Source organism: Hemibagrus wyckioides, linkage group LG28, assembly GCF_019097595.1.
Source record: "Hemibagrus wyckioides isolate EC202008001 linkage group LG28, SWU_Hwy_1.0, whole genome shotgun sequence".
NCBI lineage: Eukaryota > Metazoa > Chordata > Actinopteri > Siluriformes > Bagridae > Hemibagrus > Hemibagrus wyckioides.
In genome coordinates, this window is record NC_080737.1 from 6,967,710 (window position 1) to 6,983,183 (window position 15,474).

General features: G+C 38.6%; 2 protein-coding genes across 2 annotated transcripts; one reads left to right on the forward strand and one right to left on the reverse strand.

The window, feature by feature from the left end:
• Positions 1 to 999: 999 nt before the first annotated feature.
• On the reverse strand, positions 1,000 to 3,877 carry mis12 (MIS12 kinetochore complex component). The gene is made up of 2 exons (XM_058382553.1): positions 3,636 to 3,877; positions 1,000 to 2,162 (listed from the first exon to the last, which is right to left on the reverse strand). The coding sequence occupies exons 1-2, from the start codon at positions 3,658 to 3,660 to the stop codon at positions 1,534 to 1,536; spliced, it is 654 nt and encodes a 217-aa protein (XP_058238536.1). The 5' UTR covers positions 3,661 to 3,877; the 3' UTR covers positions 1,000 to 1,533.
• A 296-nt stretch (positions 3,878 to 4,173) lies between these two features.
• On the forward strand, positions 4,174 to 7,226 carry derl2 (derlin 2). The gene is made up of 7 exons (XM_058383725.1): positions 4,174 to 4,308; positions 4,991 to 5,056; positions 5,141 to 5,214; positions 5,667 to 5,760; positions 5,991 to 6,186; positions 6,294 to 6,384; positions 6,719 to 7,226. The coding sequence occupies exons 1-7, from the start codon at positions 4,216 to 4,218 to the stop codon at positions 6,822 to 6,824; spliced, it is 720 nt and encodes a 239-aa protein (XP_058239708.1). The 5' UTR covers positions 4,174 to 4,215; the 3' UTR covers positions 6,825 to 7,226.
• Positions 7,227 to 15,474: the final 8,248 nt, after the last annotated feature.

The following is a 15,474-nucleotide window of genomic DNA, read 5'->3' on the forward strand; positions in this document are numbered from 1 at the left end:
GGGATTCAGCTTCCTCATACATGCTAAGCAAGAAGTCTACCATGCGAGCACTCATTTTTTATGCAGTGGCTTGTCCACAGTAAGTTGCTCCTAGGTGTGAATTTGTGTATTTATAGGGCCCTGTCATGAACTGACATACTCTCACCTCACAATATCCCAGGATAGAATCCAAATCCACCTTGACCCTGAGTGGGATAAAAGTGACTAGTATTCCATATCATACAGTCACATCATGACCTTTTAAGAACTCCTAGCATTTGGGACAAACTCCATAAGTGTGTGTGTTTGGCAGCTTGCCTGATCTGCATCACCTCCATCCTGCAAAGCTGGTAGCGAGCAGACTCCTGCTGTTCCGGCTTAGGGTTTAATGAGAGAGATGAAAGAGGCAGAAATTCAACCAGGCTGCTAACTCGGGGTGTGTCGTTCACTCCACCCGACCCCTTACTGCGCCCATCCCATCTTTTTCTCTCCAGTCTACAAGAAAGACCAAGCCCTTCATCTCCATCATACTCTTTTACTGAGCACTGTTTTTATTTAGTTTTATTTACCAAAACATACAGCCTTCGAAATTCTTCTTGTAATTTATTTGTACTCACGGGGCCTCAATTATCAAAGCATGCTCCTGAATTTCATATAGAGAGAGACACTAATGTGGACGATTGCTTCTCTTCCAATTGTAGAACTGGTGAGGAGTTGCTGCAGATTCATAATTTTACAAATCATTTCAAGTTATTTCAGTTTTGCGAAACTTTCATAATAATGGTTTGATATCCAAATAATAATCCAGGAATCAAAATAAATTAGACTAGCCTTTATAATGGAGACTTTGTATGGGAGCATTGCACTCTCTTTTGATATTTGTCAACACACACAAAGAACATTTTTGTTCGTTTGGTCTATAAGCCTAGAAAACATTCCCATTTAGCAAAAGATTGACCAAGTGTTCATAGAACAATAAACCTGGACACAAATAATTCAAAACACAAAGTAAAAATGAACACAGACTTTTATTGTGTTTACAACAAGACAAAAGAAACTGAAATCATTTTTTTAAAGGTTTTGTTCAAAGCTAAAGTGCTTAACAAAAAAAAATCATCCAATAACAGTATCTACAATCATGGGGCACAATGCACCATGTAAAAGCACAGACCCTGAATTAGGTCTACAGGCCTCCTGCTGTGAACAAGGAAGAAAGCACACAGGCTTGGGCTTATAAGAAATTCAGTTTGATCTCATTGCACTGAAGGAAAAAAAAAAGAAGAGAATACACATGAACCTGGCCTTGGCATGGTATAGACAATAGATTTGATGGAAAAGGGGGGATTTGGGGTGACTGCATTTCAAATGTCAAAGAAGGAACCCCAGGGTTTTAGATGCGAGGCCTTGCTGAGAAGAGCACATTTGGCGGATCAACAAGGTGGCTTAATCAGACTGTGCACTGCCGCCCCCTTGTGGATGGACCAGCCTTGCACAAACGAGCACCACTGGTGTGCAACTGGGAAAAAAAAAATCATCAATGAAGGCACAGGATGATCACACTTCATCTAGGGGTTTGCTCTTCTTCCGGATTTTCCCCATCTCACCCTGCAGCTGGTTCACAGTCTCAATCATATTCTGGAAGCTGTCTCGAACATTTCCCATTCCCTCTTTCCTCCAGGATAAGCGCAGCTCGTCGATCCACTGCAGCACCTCGTCCAGCTGCTCCCGAGTTTCCTTCTGCTCAGCCAGCTCAGCCAAGAGAGCTTGTTTTGCGCACACCTCTGCCTCGTAAGACTTTTGCAGCTCTGCGATCGAAGCCTCCAGCTTTAAAAGCTGTTCTCTGCTCTCCGGGTATTTGCGGTGCGATTCGTCTTCGGGCAGAAGGATGTTTTCCGGCACTGAAAGCACGCTGTTCACCAACAGACCTTCCATGCGACTGGACAGCTTCAGGAAGCGTTCCTGCAGGAACTGCAGCAGTTTCTGCGTGCACTCTCGAGTCTTTACGCAAAGCTCTTCAGGAGGATCTTTGCCCTGCGACAGTTTACGGACAAACACGGACTCGACGACTACAAGCATCTCGTACAGACAGTCCTGGAAGGCGCTGTTCATCCGCATCATGCAGGTCTGAGGGGTGAAGCCGAAGAACTGTGCCTCGTACAGTTTGAGGGAATCCGAGGATCCCACTGTGGAACATATTAAGCTGAATGGTTAGATCACATCCACTTCAGAAAACCTCCACAATGATGAAAAGTAAATAAACAAATTAATCAAAACATCAAAATTTCTAGCAATTTCACATAATCGTCAGGTTCTATGCAACACTGTAGCTCAATCACAGGGTTATTTGGACCTACATTACAAGTCTTCATGATGGAGGACTTTCTTATTTCTCAGTAAACATAATAAACTGTATTTTTGTATTAAAAAAAACTGGCTGGTAAGGGAACGTCCATTAGAAACATAAGTCTACTTGAGCATAAGTGATACCAAGAACTGACCGGTTTTATTACAAGAATAATCAGCTTGAAAGTATGATGTCATAGGAAATGAAATATCAGGGTGGTGTGACTTAATACTCAGTGAGGAAGGTCAGTTATGGCTGGATGTTATACTGGAATAAAGGAATAAATACAGCAAAGGAAAATATAGGATGGAATTTGACTTGACTCTCCTCATAAAGGATTTTTCAAGATGCTGATTTTCACAAATTCGTCAATAATATTCGATTTATAATAGCCAATAAAAACAGGGTACTGATTTTTCTTCCGAAATCGGTTACTGCAGAAAAAATGCAAAACAATTTTAAAAATTAAATTTTCCATTAATAACATTTATACTTCCACAACATGCCACAATTACTGGTTTGTACTTTATGGTTTTGGCTTTAACTACGGCTAGAATAAAAAAGTCATTTTATTTTTACATGACAATCGACAGACGATTTTAAATCTCTATACAGAAAATTAAATAGGAGGAAGGTCTAGTTCCCGAAAACATAATTTTATATATCGAACGTACTCTGACTTTTTGTTATCTGATGTTTAAAGCCTTATGTTTATGGCCAGAAGACAAACTGGTTCCTGTCATTATGTCGATTTTATTCGTCCTTTCCTTCTAAAATGACCATTTTACCTATAAAACTATACAAAACATTCTAATTTACATTCAATACAAATAGACAATATACACATTTCTTAAACATACCCGTAAAAGTCTGACCATTTCCGACCACGAGAAACATTTACAAGAAAATGTAATTATTAATATGCAAATGAGCACGTAATTAATATTCATATATTCTAATTAGTAGGCGTATTGTGTTATATTAAGGGAAATTAAATAGATAAAACTCACTTTAACACGTGTGACGCAAAACTACAAGCATCCGATTTTGTGTTACATGGTTTTAAACTCAAATCTATATTTAATAACATTAATAATATTATTTTCTAACACACTGTTTACTGTTTATCTTCAACATCTAGACATCTCACAGCAAAACCGCCAAGCAGGCACGCGCAACACATTCACACGAAGAGCTTTTAAACAAGAACATGATTGAGATTTAAACTTTCCCAAAAGACAAGTTCATTAGTACAATAAAATATATCATGATAAAAAAAAGAAAAGAACTTTAACATATTAAAGTTTCTCACAGTTTGCTTCACGGTCCTCCGCCATTTTTCCAAAGCTCGCGCGCCAAACGTTTTTCTTCGAGGCCTCGAGGATGACGCGGTGACGTCACTGTACTGCCCTCTGATGGCCAGGATCTGCTCCTTTCCTGTGTCTCGACTAAAAACGTAATTTCTCGATATTAAAATGTAAATGAAAAAATAAAAAATAAAACATGAAAAATTTCCATATTGCTGAGCACCAATAGGAAAATACCATTCTTCAGTAACCGGGGACAAATCAGAATGTGACACTTAATAAACGTTTGAACACAGCCAGCGGGAATCCCAAATTCATCCTTATTACAATCTAGGGCACTACATAGAGCGCATCCTGCAATGACTCCACCTACTTTCTAGGCAACATACACAGTACGTAGCGAGCTTATTTGGATTTAACCAATTCAGAGTTATCGCGACCAATCATAACGATGCGCGTGCCCCGGCTCTGTCTCACTAGCCAATAAGAAACGTCCATATCTCAAACCCCACCCTCTTTATTTGTATCTCTCTGTAACGACGTGTCAAGAGATACCGGAAGTGTAACAGTCGTCAGGCCAAAAAAATGGCTTACCAGACATTCCAGCAAGAATATTTACAGATCCCTGTGGTTACAAGGACGTACACGACCGCCTGTGTGCTCACTACAGCGGCTGTTGTAAGTATAATACATAAAACATGTGATGTTGATTAATAGGAAGAAGTGAGTGACGCTTTTTTTTTTTTTAGAGTTGGCTAGTTAGCTAGCCTGTTAGCTTAGCGGTGAGCTAACAGCTGTGAGTTTTTAACATGGAGTGTCAGAAATAGCGCAGATCACAGACACGCCGCCGTGGGTGACCTGATCAGATGACAAGTGTGAGATCCGTGTAAAGGACATGATCTAATGATAAGTAGATTGGTCACAGTGTGTTTGTCAGGGTGTCCTCATGACATTACGGTAGAGAAGCGAAAAGTTCACCTGCTCCTCTCCTCAGCACGAGGCAGAGTTTCTTTCATATATATACAACGACTTAACCTTCTCATGAACAGCGTGCTTTTCAAATCATTTCATATAGAGAGTCTCACTTTCATCAGAACCCTTGCAACATGATAATAGATCAGAAATCAAACTTCCTGTTAGAGAAAATGAATCAACGACCTGCTGCTGTGTCTAACCGTGAAGTGTTTTATTGCTTTTGCACCACCGCGGTATTTATTAAAGAATGACATTCGTCCATATACAGATATGTTTAAAATTATGGAACATCATGGCATCCTCATGTTGCTGTTTAGTTGTTTGTCTAAGTCAGTATGTGGGTTTTGTTTACAATCCATCTCTCTTTCACGTTTCCTCTCCACAGCAATTAGAGCTCATTACACCTTTTCAGCTGTACTTCAACCCTGATTTGATATTAAAACACTACCAGGTGAGTCTCGGGTTTTATTCAGATATTTCACTCTTTCAGAAGTCAGTAGCGTCCGATAACGTGACATTTTGACGTCCTTCGTAGGTATGGCGGCTTGTGACCAACTTCCTGTTCTTCGGCCCGGTCGGCTTCAACTTCTTGTTCAATATGATATTTTTGTATCCTTCATCACATGTTCATTTTTGTCTTTTGCTACTAGGAATAAATATTTATACACTATATTGCCAAATGTTTTGGGACACTCCATCAGATCCTTGAATTCAGGTGTTGTTTTTCAGGGGTTGGACTCGGCCCCTTAGTTCCAGTGAAAGGAACTCTTAATGCTTCAGCTTCATACCAAGACATTTTGGACAATTTAATGCTCCCAACTTTGTGGGAACAGTTTGGGGATGACCCCTTCCTGTTCCAACATGAGTGCACACAAGTGCACAAAGCAAGGTCCATATTTTGTTGGAACAGGTAGGGGTCATCCCCAAACTGTGAAATTGTCTTGGTATGCTGAAGCATTAAGCGTTCCTTTCACTGGAACTAACGGGCCGAGCCCAACCCTATATGAAAGATGAATGCTCTGGCTTTTTCACATCCAAAGTCCTTAACTTGACGGTCACAGATACCGCTACTGTCGAATGCTGGAGGAGGGCTCGTTCCGAGGCAGAACAGCTGACTTTGTCTTCATGTTCCTGTTCGGTGGCCTTCTAATGACTGTATCCTTGATTGTAATTCTGGCAAATTATTGCGACATAACTGGGATTGACACATTCTGGGATGTGCTGTTGGGTCCTTTCAGGGTTGTACCAATTTAGCACTGATCATATTTTCTCCAACAGCACATTCTGGAGTGTTTCATTCCTCACTTGAACAATAAAACAGTTCTCTTCCATGCCATGAAATAGTACAAGTTGTGTATTTGTTTTCCCCCTTAATGCACACTTAGATATTTGGCATGTTTGTAAGTCTTGTGTTCCTGGGCCAGGCGTTCACGATAATGCTCGTGTACGTGTGGAGCAGACGTAACCCCAACGTGCGCATGAACTTCTTTGGCCTGCTCAACTTCCAAGCCCCTTTCCTGCCGTGGGTCCTCATGGGATTCTCTCTACTGCTGGGCAACTCCATCATCGTGGACCTTTTAGGTATCGATTCAAATGCGGCCAACAGAAGCTATTTATTCTTCATGAAAAGTACGAGTTGGTTGGTATAAATCATTTCTGATCTGGCTTTTTTTATTTCTTCTTTGCAGGCATTGCAGTAGGGCATGTGTATTTCTTCCTGGAGGATGTATTTCCCAACCAACCCGGTGGAGGCAGATGGCTAAGAACTCCCTCCTTTCTGTGCGTTTGCAAATGTTTTATTTAAAAATGATAAACAAACACAGCATCACACCTTTGACTGTTTTAAAATGCTGACACTGGAGACTCCTTCCACACACGTCCAATATACAACTTAATGCAAAATCTCACCATATTAACAATTGCACAGATTCTGCACTATAGACATAACATATTCGATCCTGTGCATTAATGTAATCCTCTGATCTGATATATAGCTGGAACTATAGTCAGAGCTGTTGGTAGAAAACTAATCTAAACTCCTTCTGTCCAGTCAGAATCAAGAACTTATACATCATAACTGTTCTGCGTTTCTGACTCTGTATTCTCTCCGCAGTAAAATGCTGTTTGACACACCAGAGGAAGATCCGAACTACAATCCCCTCCCTGAGGATCGCCCAGGGGGGTTTCCTTGGGGCGAGGGCCAGCGTCTGGGGGGTTAAATGTAAGCGAGGCCGTTCCGAGCACACCTCCATGGACTTCTACTCATATTCTCTTGTGCTGTAAGAAAAGACCGGGAAAAAACTTGATTTGCTCGCTCTTAGCGAGGTCTGCAGTGTACGTGCGGGTACTTTTTGTTCCCCCTCCAAGCTGCTTGCAAGACCCAAACTGACACTCGGACTGACTGCAGTTGTGGGTTTGAGTTGAGACAGTACGGGAAGTTTCAGCGCTGTTGCTCTTGCAGTTTGTTTGTTTTCTTTTCTTTTCCTCATCGTGTCGTGCGACAGTGATCACTAATGTGGAGCTACTGCAAACAAAAACGCTGGATTGACTGAAGTCAGAGCAATTGTATTTTAAATTTTTTTTTTTTTTTTTTTTTTACAAAAATAAATGTATATAAAACATGCAAGAATCTTAAACTGTTGGTTGAATGATCTTTTTGGCTGAATGTCAAAAATCTGATCTCTGGAAAAAAAAAATTCAAATAATTCAGCAAAATAATGATAATTAGAATAATATAAGGGGGAAAAAAACAGCTGACAAGCAACCTTAAAAAGCTTTATTTTGATTATGTATTAAACCTCCAACATATGAAAAAAAAAAAAAAAAATGCAATAACTCTGTTAGAATAGCAGCAGGTGGTTGAGTTTGCAGTGAAACTTGCCTCGATAGTTTCGGTTCTATTTTAGTCCAGAGTAACCGTCTTGCTCTGTTAGAGAGTTCACGCTGAGCAGCTGAAACTATCGAAATGTTCATAAATAACCTTAAGAAAGCAAATCCAGCATTGCTAAGAGTGACTATTTGGATTAGTTTCATGTTATGCATTTTTTGTATTAAGAAACCGGGTCGCAGATTCTTTATGGTTCTAAGCCAACCTACATATTGACAGGGTTTGTACACATGCATGAAATTCTTTTGAAATATCCATAAAAACCAATAACATCTAGAGAAAAAAGGTTAGAAGTAAGATTTTCAGAATTGATAGTTTTCAGCATGATTCTACCACCACCATGCTTCACTGTGCAAGATGCAGCTCTCAGGGTTATGCACAGTATTGAGTTTCTAGCTATTTATGTGAAGGCCAAAATATTCAAATCAGAACCAGAGGACTTTAATATCTACTAATTCTCCAAAATGGCTTTTGGCACCAACAGGATTTAATCAGTCTCATAACTCCAGATGTGGGGAGTCTTCAGGCTATGGTAGTCCTTTAAATATCTTCTCCCATCTGGGCTATGGGTCTCTCAAGTTGCTTCAGGGTTCCCCTTTGGCCTCTTGCCTGGTTCTCTGACTCTTAATACCCTCTTCACTTAGACTCTGGGGAAGAGCTTTTAATGGCATGCATTTTTCAAATCATGGATTTAACAGTGCTCCAGAAGGCAATGTACACCACCTGCTTGCTAACATTATGCCATTATTCCATTTAAACTGGCTAAGTGGACCTCTGTGTTTATGCTGTTGGACTACTGATTGGAAGGTTGTGAGTTCAAATCCCAGGGCTGCCACTGCTGGGCCCTTGAGCAAGACCCTTAACCCTCAACTACTTAGCTGTATAAATAAGATGCAAGTCAATGTGTATAAGGGCGTCTGCCAAATGGCGTAAATGTAACGTAAACAATGCCCACAGTGGTTAAAGTTTCAGAATCTTTGTCAGATATTTATAACTTCGGAACCTACCAATTACTTACTAATTAAGTGTTACATCGACATTAGCTAGCTAGGTAGGACATTTTCTAGTTAACGTTTGTCATAAAGATTATGAATAAGTACAGCAAAATAGTAATAACTACCGCAAGCTGTTCTTGTTTCATTTTGTTTTCTAGTCACCGGATGACTCTTTCAGCTAACTAAGGTACACAAATCATTTTAGATCACTTGTATCTAAATAGCATGTGGACTTTCGTTATTTGTAGCAAATAAACTAGTAATTATACATTTACTGCAATGACTAATGGTGTTTTTTTCTGGACTGAAAAAGCAGGTGAACTTTATTATTACTGAAAGTGTGTGTATTTATGGAGCATCTTTCGGTTGAACAATTGATAGGCAAAGGCAGAAAATAGTGAGTGTTAGACTTGGTTGGTTTGGGAGTTGTGCAGGAAAGGAGTTGATTATATGACAATCAGCTGATTAAATGTTTGAAATGATATATATATGTATTATTTTCTTCATTAAGTAATCCAGTTAATCGGTTTATCTAGATACTGACCGGAGTTTGCATGAAGGAATCGGTGGTAATGTTAAATGACACTGTATCTTCGGGCAGGAAAAAAGTCTGACGAATGTTCTTGATGTTCCTTCCTCACTTGTTTCACTTATATTCACTAAACCATATATAATGTATAAAATAGTTTATTGTTATATTTAAATTAATTACCCCAGACGCATCCCTTCGAAATACTTTAAAAAATCGAACAGCTTCTAAAAACAGACAAATTAGACCACATAAATCCCTTTGTGAAAGAGATATGGACATTTTCTTGAAACAAAACAAAGTGCTAAATTGAACAGAGGTCCAAAGTTCTGTGCAGATCCTCTGAACGAAGTTATTGTACTTCTTAGAGGATTCTTTTGTCTTTTTCGTAAGAGTGGGAAGAGAAGACGAATCTTTTATCCGACATCGTCGTAGTCCTCGGTGTCGCCTTGGAGCTGATCGACGTCGTCGTAGTTCTCTGACTCGTTGTCAGATCCGGTTGGGAAAGGAGGCGGATCCACATCCAGGTAATCCGCCAACGACGCAACTTCTTCGTAGTTGCCTGGCACTGCGAATAAACATCAACTCAGATCAGATCACCTATAGTCAGGTGAAGTCTATTTTCTATGGGGTCTGAAACCAATGACTGAAAACATGACATGCAGGAAAACCTTAAAAACAATCAGAAGGGGATGGCATTTAAAGAATTAAACACTGAATCAGTCTGCTGCAGTCGTGCTATACTGAAATGCAATCACAGTACTCCATGCTACGCAGTACTCTAGTACAAGGTCCTGAAAGCGTAATATAGATATATATATATTTTTCACTTTGGCACTGAATCTTCTCATTTTCAGCTTCCGTTTGTCATCTGTGTACACTATTATAGAAGAAACTTTGTGAACACCTGACCGTCAGGCCCATATATGATTTTTGCTGCTATTTGTACTCTAAATGGAAATAGAAACTGAAAATGAGTTGATTAGTGTACAGTTTAGAGCCAAGTTTTGTAATCACAAGAATTCCCTCCTCTTTCTGTATGCTATATCTTTCTCAATGACTATTGTTCCTTTCTGTACAGGCTGAAAGTAAAAGTCCTTTCACTTTTCAGCCCAAGCCAGTATACACCGATCAGGCATAACATTATGAGCACTGACAGGTGAAGTGAATAAGACTGATTATCTCGTCATCATGGCACCTGTTAGTGGGTGGGATATATTAGACAGCAAGTGAATATTTGGTCCTCAAAAGGGCTTTTCACACTTTTAACCTTGGGTCATCCTAAATCCCCGGGTTATCTGTAATCACATTTCACACTGCTCATACTATACCTGGGGTTAACTGTTAATCCTGGGTATTCATTAACAGACGTTTCACACTGTACATTCCTAAACCCCAGGTTAACATTCTTATTTGAATATTATGGCTGTGTCACTGTCACCGATTGGACAAACAGTAGGCAACCTGTTTACATGATGCACGTTTCCTGTTACTGACATGATCCTCGCTGTTCAATTTTTGATTGGTTGTCTGTTCCCAAGCATCCAGCAGCAACAAGCAAACACCACTCCATTTCACACTGAACAAACTTAGCACAGCAATGTGGGGTTAACACCGCAAATGCGAAGCTAGCAGGTTTCAAAACCACGGGTAAAAAGAGGTGCTAACACTGCTTTCAAATTACAGGGGTGAAACGTTTCTTTACCCAGGGTTAAAAGCGGTGATTAGAGCGACGATAACCCAGGGTTAAGTGCAGTGTGAAAAGCCCTAAAGTTGATGTGTTAGAAGCAGGAAAAATGGACAACTGTAAGGATTTGAGCTAGTTTGACGAAGGGCCAAATTGTGATGGCTAGACCACTGGATCAGAGCATCTCCAAAACTGCAGCTCTTGTGGGGTGTTCCCGGTCTGCAGTGGTCAGTTATCAAAAGTGGCCCAAGGAAGGAACAGTGGTGAACCGGTGACAGGGTCATGGGTGACCAAGGCTCATTGATGGATGTGGTGAGCGAAGGCTGGCCTGTGTGATCCGATCCAACAGACGAGCTACTGTTGCTTAAATTGCTGAAGAAGTTAATGCTGGTTCTGATAGAAAGGTGTCAGAATACACAGTGCATGATGGGTCAGGGCTGTTTTGGCAGCAAATGGGGGACCAACTAGGCAGGTGGTCATAATGTTATACCTGATTGGTGTATATATAACAAATTAATAATGAACAAGTGGGTAACATTACTCGGTAATGTTTAATTCTACAATTTCAATTCAATTCGGTTTTGCTAAACGGAATATTTTAGGCGTTTACATGACGCAGCCATTTTGTCATTTAGCATAATTCGTCGGTTGTTGTCTTCAAACAAAGGGCCGTTTAAAGTTGTGTCTCGACTCTAAAAAATGATTTACTTCATAAAGAACGGTAGGGGGCAGTATAGACCTAAAAACCTGACCATCAATTCATTATAAATTTCGGAAAGGGACAATGAGAAGATACAATAAGATATGAACGGTCTATCCTTGTGTGTGTGGTGTAAACTTATGGATGTAGCCAAAATATCTCTATCTATCTATCTATCTATCTATCTATCTATCTATCTATCTATCTATCTATCTATCTATCTATCTATCTATCTATCTATCTATCTATCTCTTAGATTCAGATTTCAGATTCATCAAGCTAACAGACCAAGCGTTTTCCGCAGCATGCTAATTTCCTTTGTTTAGCTAAATTCCCTAAATATTCTATTCTATCAGTGGACCCTGGGTCAGAAAACAGCTTATCGTTATATCTTACATGATATAAAGACAAGAATATTAAATCAAAATCTTTTGTTTACCACAGAAAATCATCAGACCTGTTTACATCACACATCATTATAACTGAAGTTGTAAGAGCAGGTTTCTGGGCATCATAGTATTTTTTTTTTATCATGTTACTGTATTAAATTTTAGTAATTCTTCAACTAACGATATTTGGAAATGAAGCTGTACATCTGTAGAATTAATCTGAAGATTTTGTTTTCATTTTTCGCTTATGTGATCAGACAAATTTGTGGTTGCGGTTGTCCACAAGGATCCCACACAACCTTTGGGAATATCTAAGTAAATGGAGCTGTACGGTGTCGGATAAAATTACATGAGAACAACATCAGGAAGACTTTTTCTTATGTCTGTCCCATCCTAAGACTTCTTTAGTTGTTGTACTGTTGAATTTGTGTTGCTAGACATCATCGGCTGCCCTTAACTTCCTTAAAAGTGAGGTTTGAGTAAACACTGAGTAGAAGTTTTCTGTTCATTTCTCCGTAATTGGGGAAAAATATCCAAATTCTTTAATCCTTTTACCAAAGACAAGAGCATCACTAGTATAATAAAACTGACTGCTGAGTCAAGACAATTGGAGATTTCATAAAACGCTACTGGAACCCAAGATGAGAACAATGTGCTTCTTTGTATAATAATAATAATAATAATAATAATAATAAAAACCCACAAAGATCGTTTTACAAATGCCATTCAGCCTCACCCTTTTGAAGTTCGTCCACATCATCGTAGCTTTCCGAGGCGCTGAGGTTGTCCACGAAGTTGATGTGGGTCTGAGGGGAATGGTTGTTTTCATGGCCCTGTAAAGAGGAAGTTTCAACTGCTACCACAGGGATTTCAGGCATCTCCTCATAACTATTGGACACTGGCAAACAAGCACAATAATAGACAGTAATCGTGATTATTTCTGAATATTACATTTTACTAAAGATTTTTAGAGATTTTTAGTAAAGACTTCATCTATACTTCTATGCACTTTTTTGCTATTTCAAGTCTCATAGTGAGAGTGCAGAGAGGAACATAGGAACGACAAAATGAACTAAATGGAAGCTGAAAGAAAAAAGAAGTGATACCAAAACAGGGTAGTAAAGGAGGATCTATCTGTGAGTGACAGGAAAGACCTAAACATGTGCTCATTTACTGAAATGCAAATGGAAAGAAGTGTCTTTTTAGTAGCTTTTACATATGACTGAGCAACATTTGAATCTTTCCAGACAAAATCCTTCAAAAATAAATTGTTGAAAGAAAAAAAAAATACATCCTTTATATGATGGTCAAAAGCCTTTATTACAAAGAATTATGAAGTGAAATTTGTTTGACAAAAAACAGCTTTACATTTATGGTACATGGAAATATTTTTCAGTGATACAATCTATCAATCTATCTATCTATCTATCTATCTATCTATCTATCTATCTATCTATCTATCTATCTATCTATCTATCTATCTATCTATCTATATCTATTCTCCTCCTTCTTGTGGGTGTTTTTCACAGTGGACACCAGTATCCCAGAACTTCACATGTTCACATCAAACATCAGAATGAAGAAATAAAGAAATCTCTGCGATATCGCTCGTGATTAAATGGCTTAGAGTGAATATTTCAGAAACTGCTGATCTCTAGTATTTTCACCAACATCAGTTTTACACTAAATAGTAAAAAAAAAAAAAGTGACTTCTAGATAAAAGTGGAACAGAGGAGAGCGGCAAGACAGGGGTCAAGCTGAACAGGAAGGAACCCGATAACCCAGATTCTCACCACTCGTTACAACCTTGGTGAGAATCTCAGTATACACAACATTTCGAACATGAGGAGATGGGTAACAACAGCTGAAGATCACAACTCGGGTTCCACTCCTGTTAGGACCAGAAGAAGAATCTGTGGCTATCATGTTTGAGGCTACTGATTTTTTTTTTTTCCATTCAGCTACTTATTTTTCAGCGAGCGTGTGCCTGCTGTGGCCTCAGATTTCTGTTCTTTCTGTAGCTTGACATGTTGTCTTTTTGTCTTTCAAAAAAAAAAAAGCAAAATACTTAATAAAGGTAATATTTAATAACTTTTCACGACTAATGGTTAGCTAAAGCATGTGTTAGTCTTTTTACCACAGTTTTTTTCATTTTATTTTATCCTGACCTGTGTATTTTATTGCTGTTAAAGCATTCTTGCCCTCAATGTGATTTAAATGAATTAAAATAAAATGAACAACAATAATGAAAAAAAAGAAAGGAAAGAAAGAAAGAAAATGCTGATCCTTACTAGACTCTGAGTCAAACTGGTCTCTTGGAGGCAGTGGAGGTCTAATATCTTCCTGACCGTTCTGCTTGTAAGAGCTGCCCCTGTGATGGAAATATAGTCTTAGGTTTTATTGCATTTTTTTTTAAGAGTAGCACCTTGATGAGGTTTCGAGCAGCTTAACTTACATTTCGAAGCTTGACTTAGTGTGATTCTTGGATGTTGCAACATATTCTGCAGCTGAAAAAAATGATTGATTTGTGTTAAATGCATGCTGTTAGGGGAAAATGCTTATTAAGATTCGTTGAACTATTAAAAAAAAGTTCAATACTGTTCTCACTTCCGATAATTTTGCCTCCGGCACCACAAACTTCTTCATCTTATCATGATACAGAGAACTTGGAGCCCTGGAGACTCCTTTCGTAAAAGTTAAAACAAACCACGGTTTTCTGTTGTTAAATAAAAGGACTCTCGCGTTTACCTTTCCTTCTTATGCACATGTTGATGATGATGAATACAATCACTATCACCAAGGTTGATGAGAAAACACCAACTATTATTAGCAAAAGAAATTTGTGAAGTTCCATCCTGGAGATAAAAAACACACACAAAAATCCACAATTTATCTTTCCTGGTGTTCAACAAACTCAACACACAATGACTAATATCACAATCTCTCAAACGCTGTCAGTACAATGTCCTGTAGACACATGGCTATAAATATCATCATCTCTGTTTGTATAAGTTCCTCTTTCTGCGGCCTCACCAACAAGTGCACACTTTGCTGAGGCTTATTTGTCAACTGATCTGATGTTTCCTGTGAGGAAAACCATCATACTTGTCTATTCTGAATAGCTTTTCTGTTTTTTCTTTATTTTTTAAAGTGAAACAGTTTATACAGACATGGACGGGCTTAGATGTCTCAGCTTTATCTTTGTTCGGAAGGCCTTAAAAAATGGCAAGTCATACTTTATCCATTAACGCACGACATCCTGTCCGATAAAGCAGGAAAACAATTATTTGCATGATAGAATGGTACTTCAGTCAACGAGAATTCAACTTTAATTTCCAGCAGATTGAACTGAAAAGGTCGCTTTCTCATTGTTCAGTCCAGAATTGAGTTCAATACTGGATGTATTATAAACAGTAGATTCTAAAGACAATAAAATTAGGATTTTTTTTAATTAAACAGAAATGCACCGTAAATAAATGCATGCTATTATTTTGTATGGTTGCGTCATTACATATGTCAAAGCTTTTATTTGAGGTTGTAACTTTGCATTACAACTTTTTTGTGCTCTTTTTAATATATAGATAGATAGATAGATAGATAAAATATCATGTTGATACATATGATATTTTTGTTTGAACAAAAATCCATTTTAACTGCGTCATGGAAATAATATTTACTGCAA

Excerpts from the sequence above, each read along its gene's own strand:
- derl2 (XM_058383725.1), top strand. The coding sequence starts at position 4,216 with ATGGCTTACCAGACATTCCAGCAAGAATATTTACAGATCCCTGTGGTT. Across the intron at positions 5,761-5,990 it reads TCGGTGGCCTTCTAATGACT|ATATTTGGCATGTTTGTAAG; the intron begins GTATCCTTGATT and ends ATGCACACTTAG. Across the intron at positions 6,385-6,718 it reads CTAAGAACTCCCTCCTTTCT|TAAAATGCTGTTTGACACAC; the intron begins GTGCGTTTGCAA and ends TTCTCTCCGCAG.
- mis12 (XM_058382553.1), bottom strand. The coding sequence starts at position 3,660 with ATGGCGGAGGACCGTGAAGCAAACT. Across the intron at positions 2,163-3,635 it reads GGAGGACCGTGAAGCAAACT|TGGGATCCTCGGATTCCCTC; the intron begins GTGAGAAACTTT and ends TATGTTCCACAG.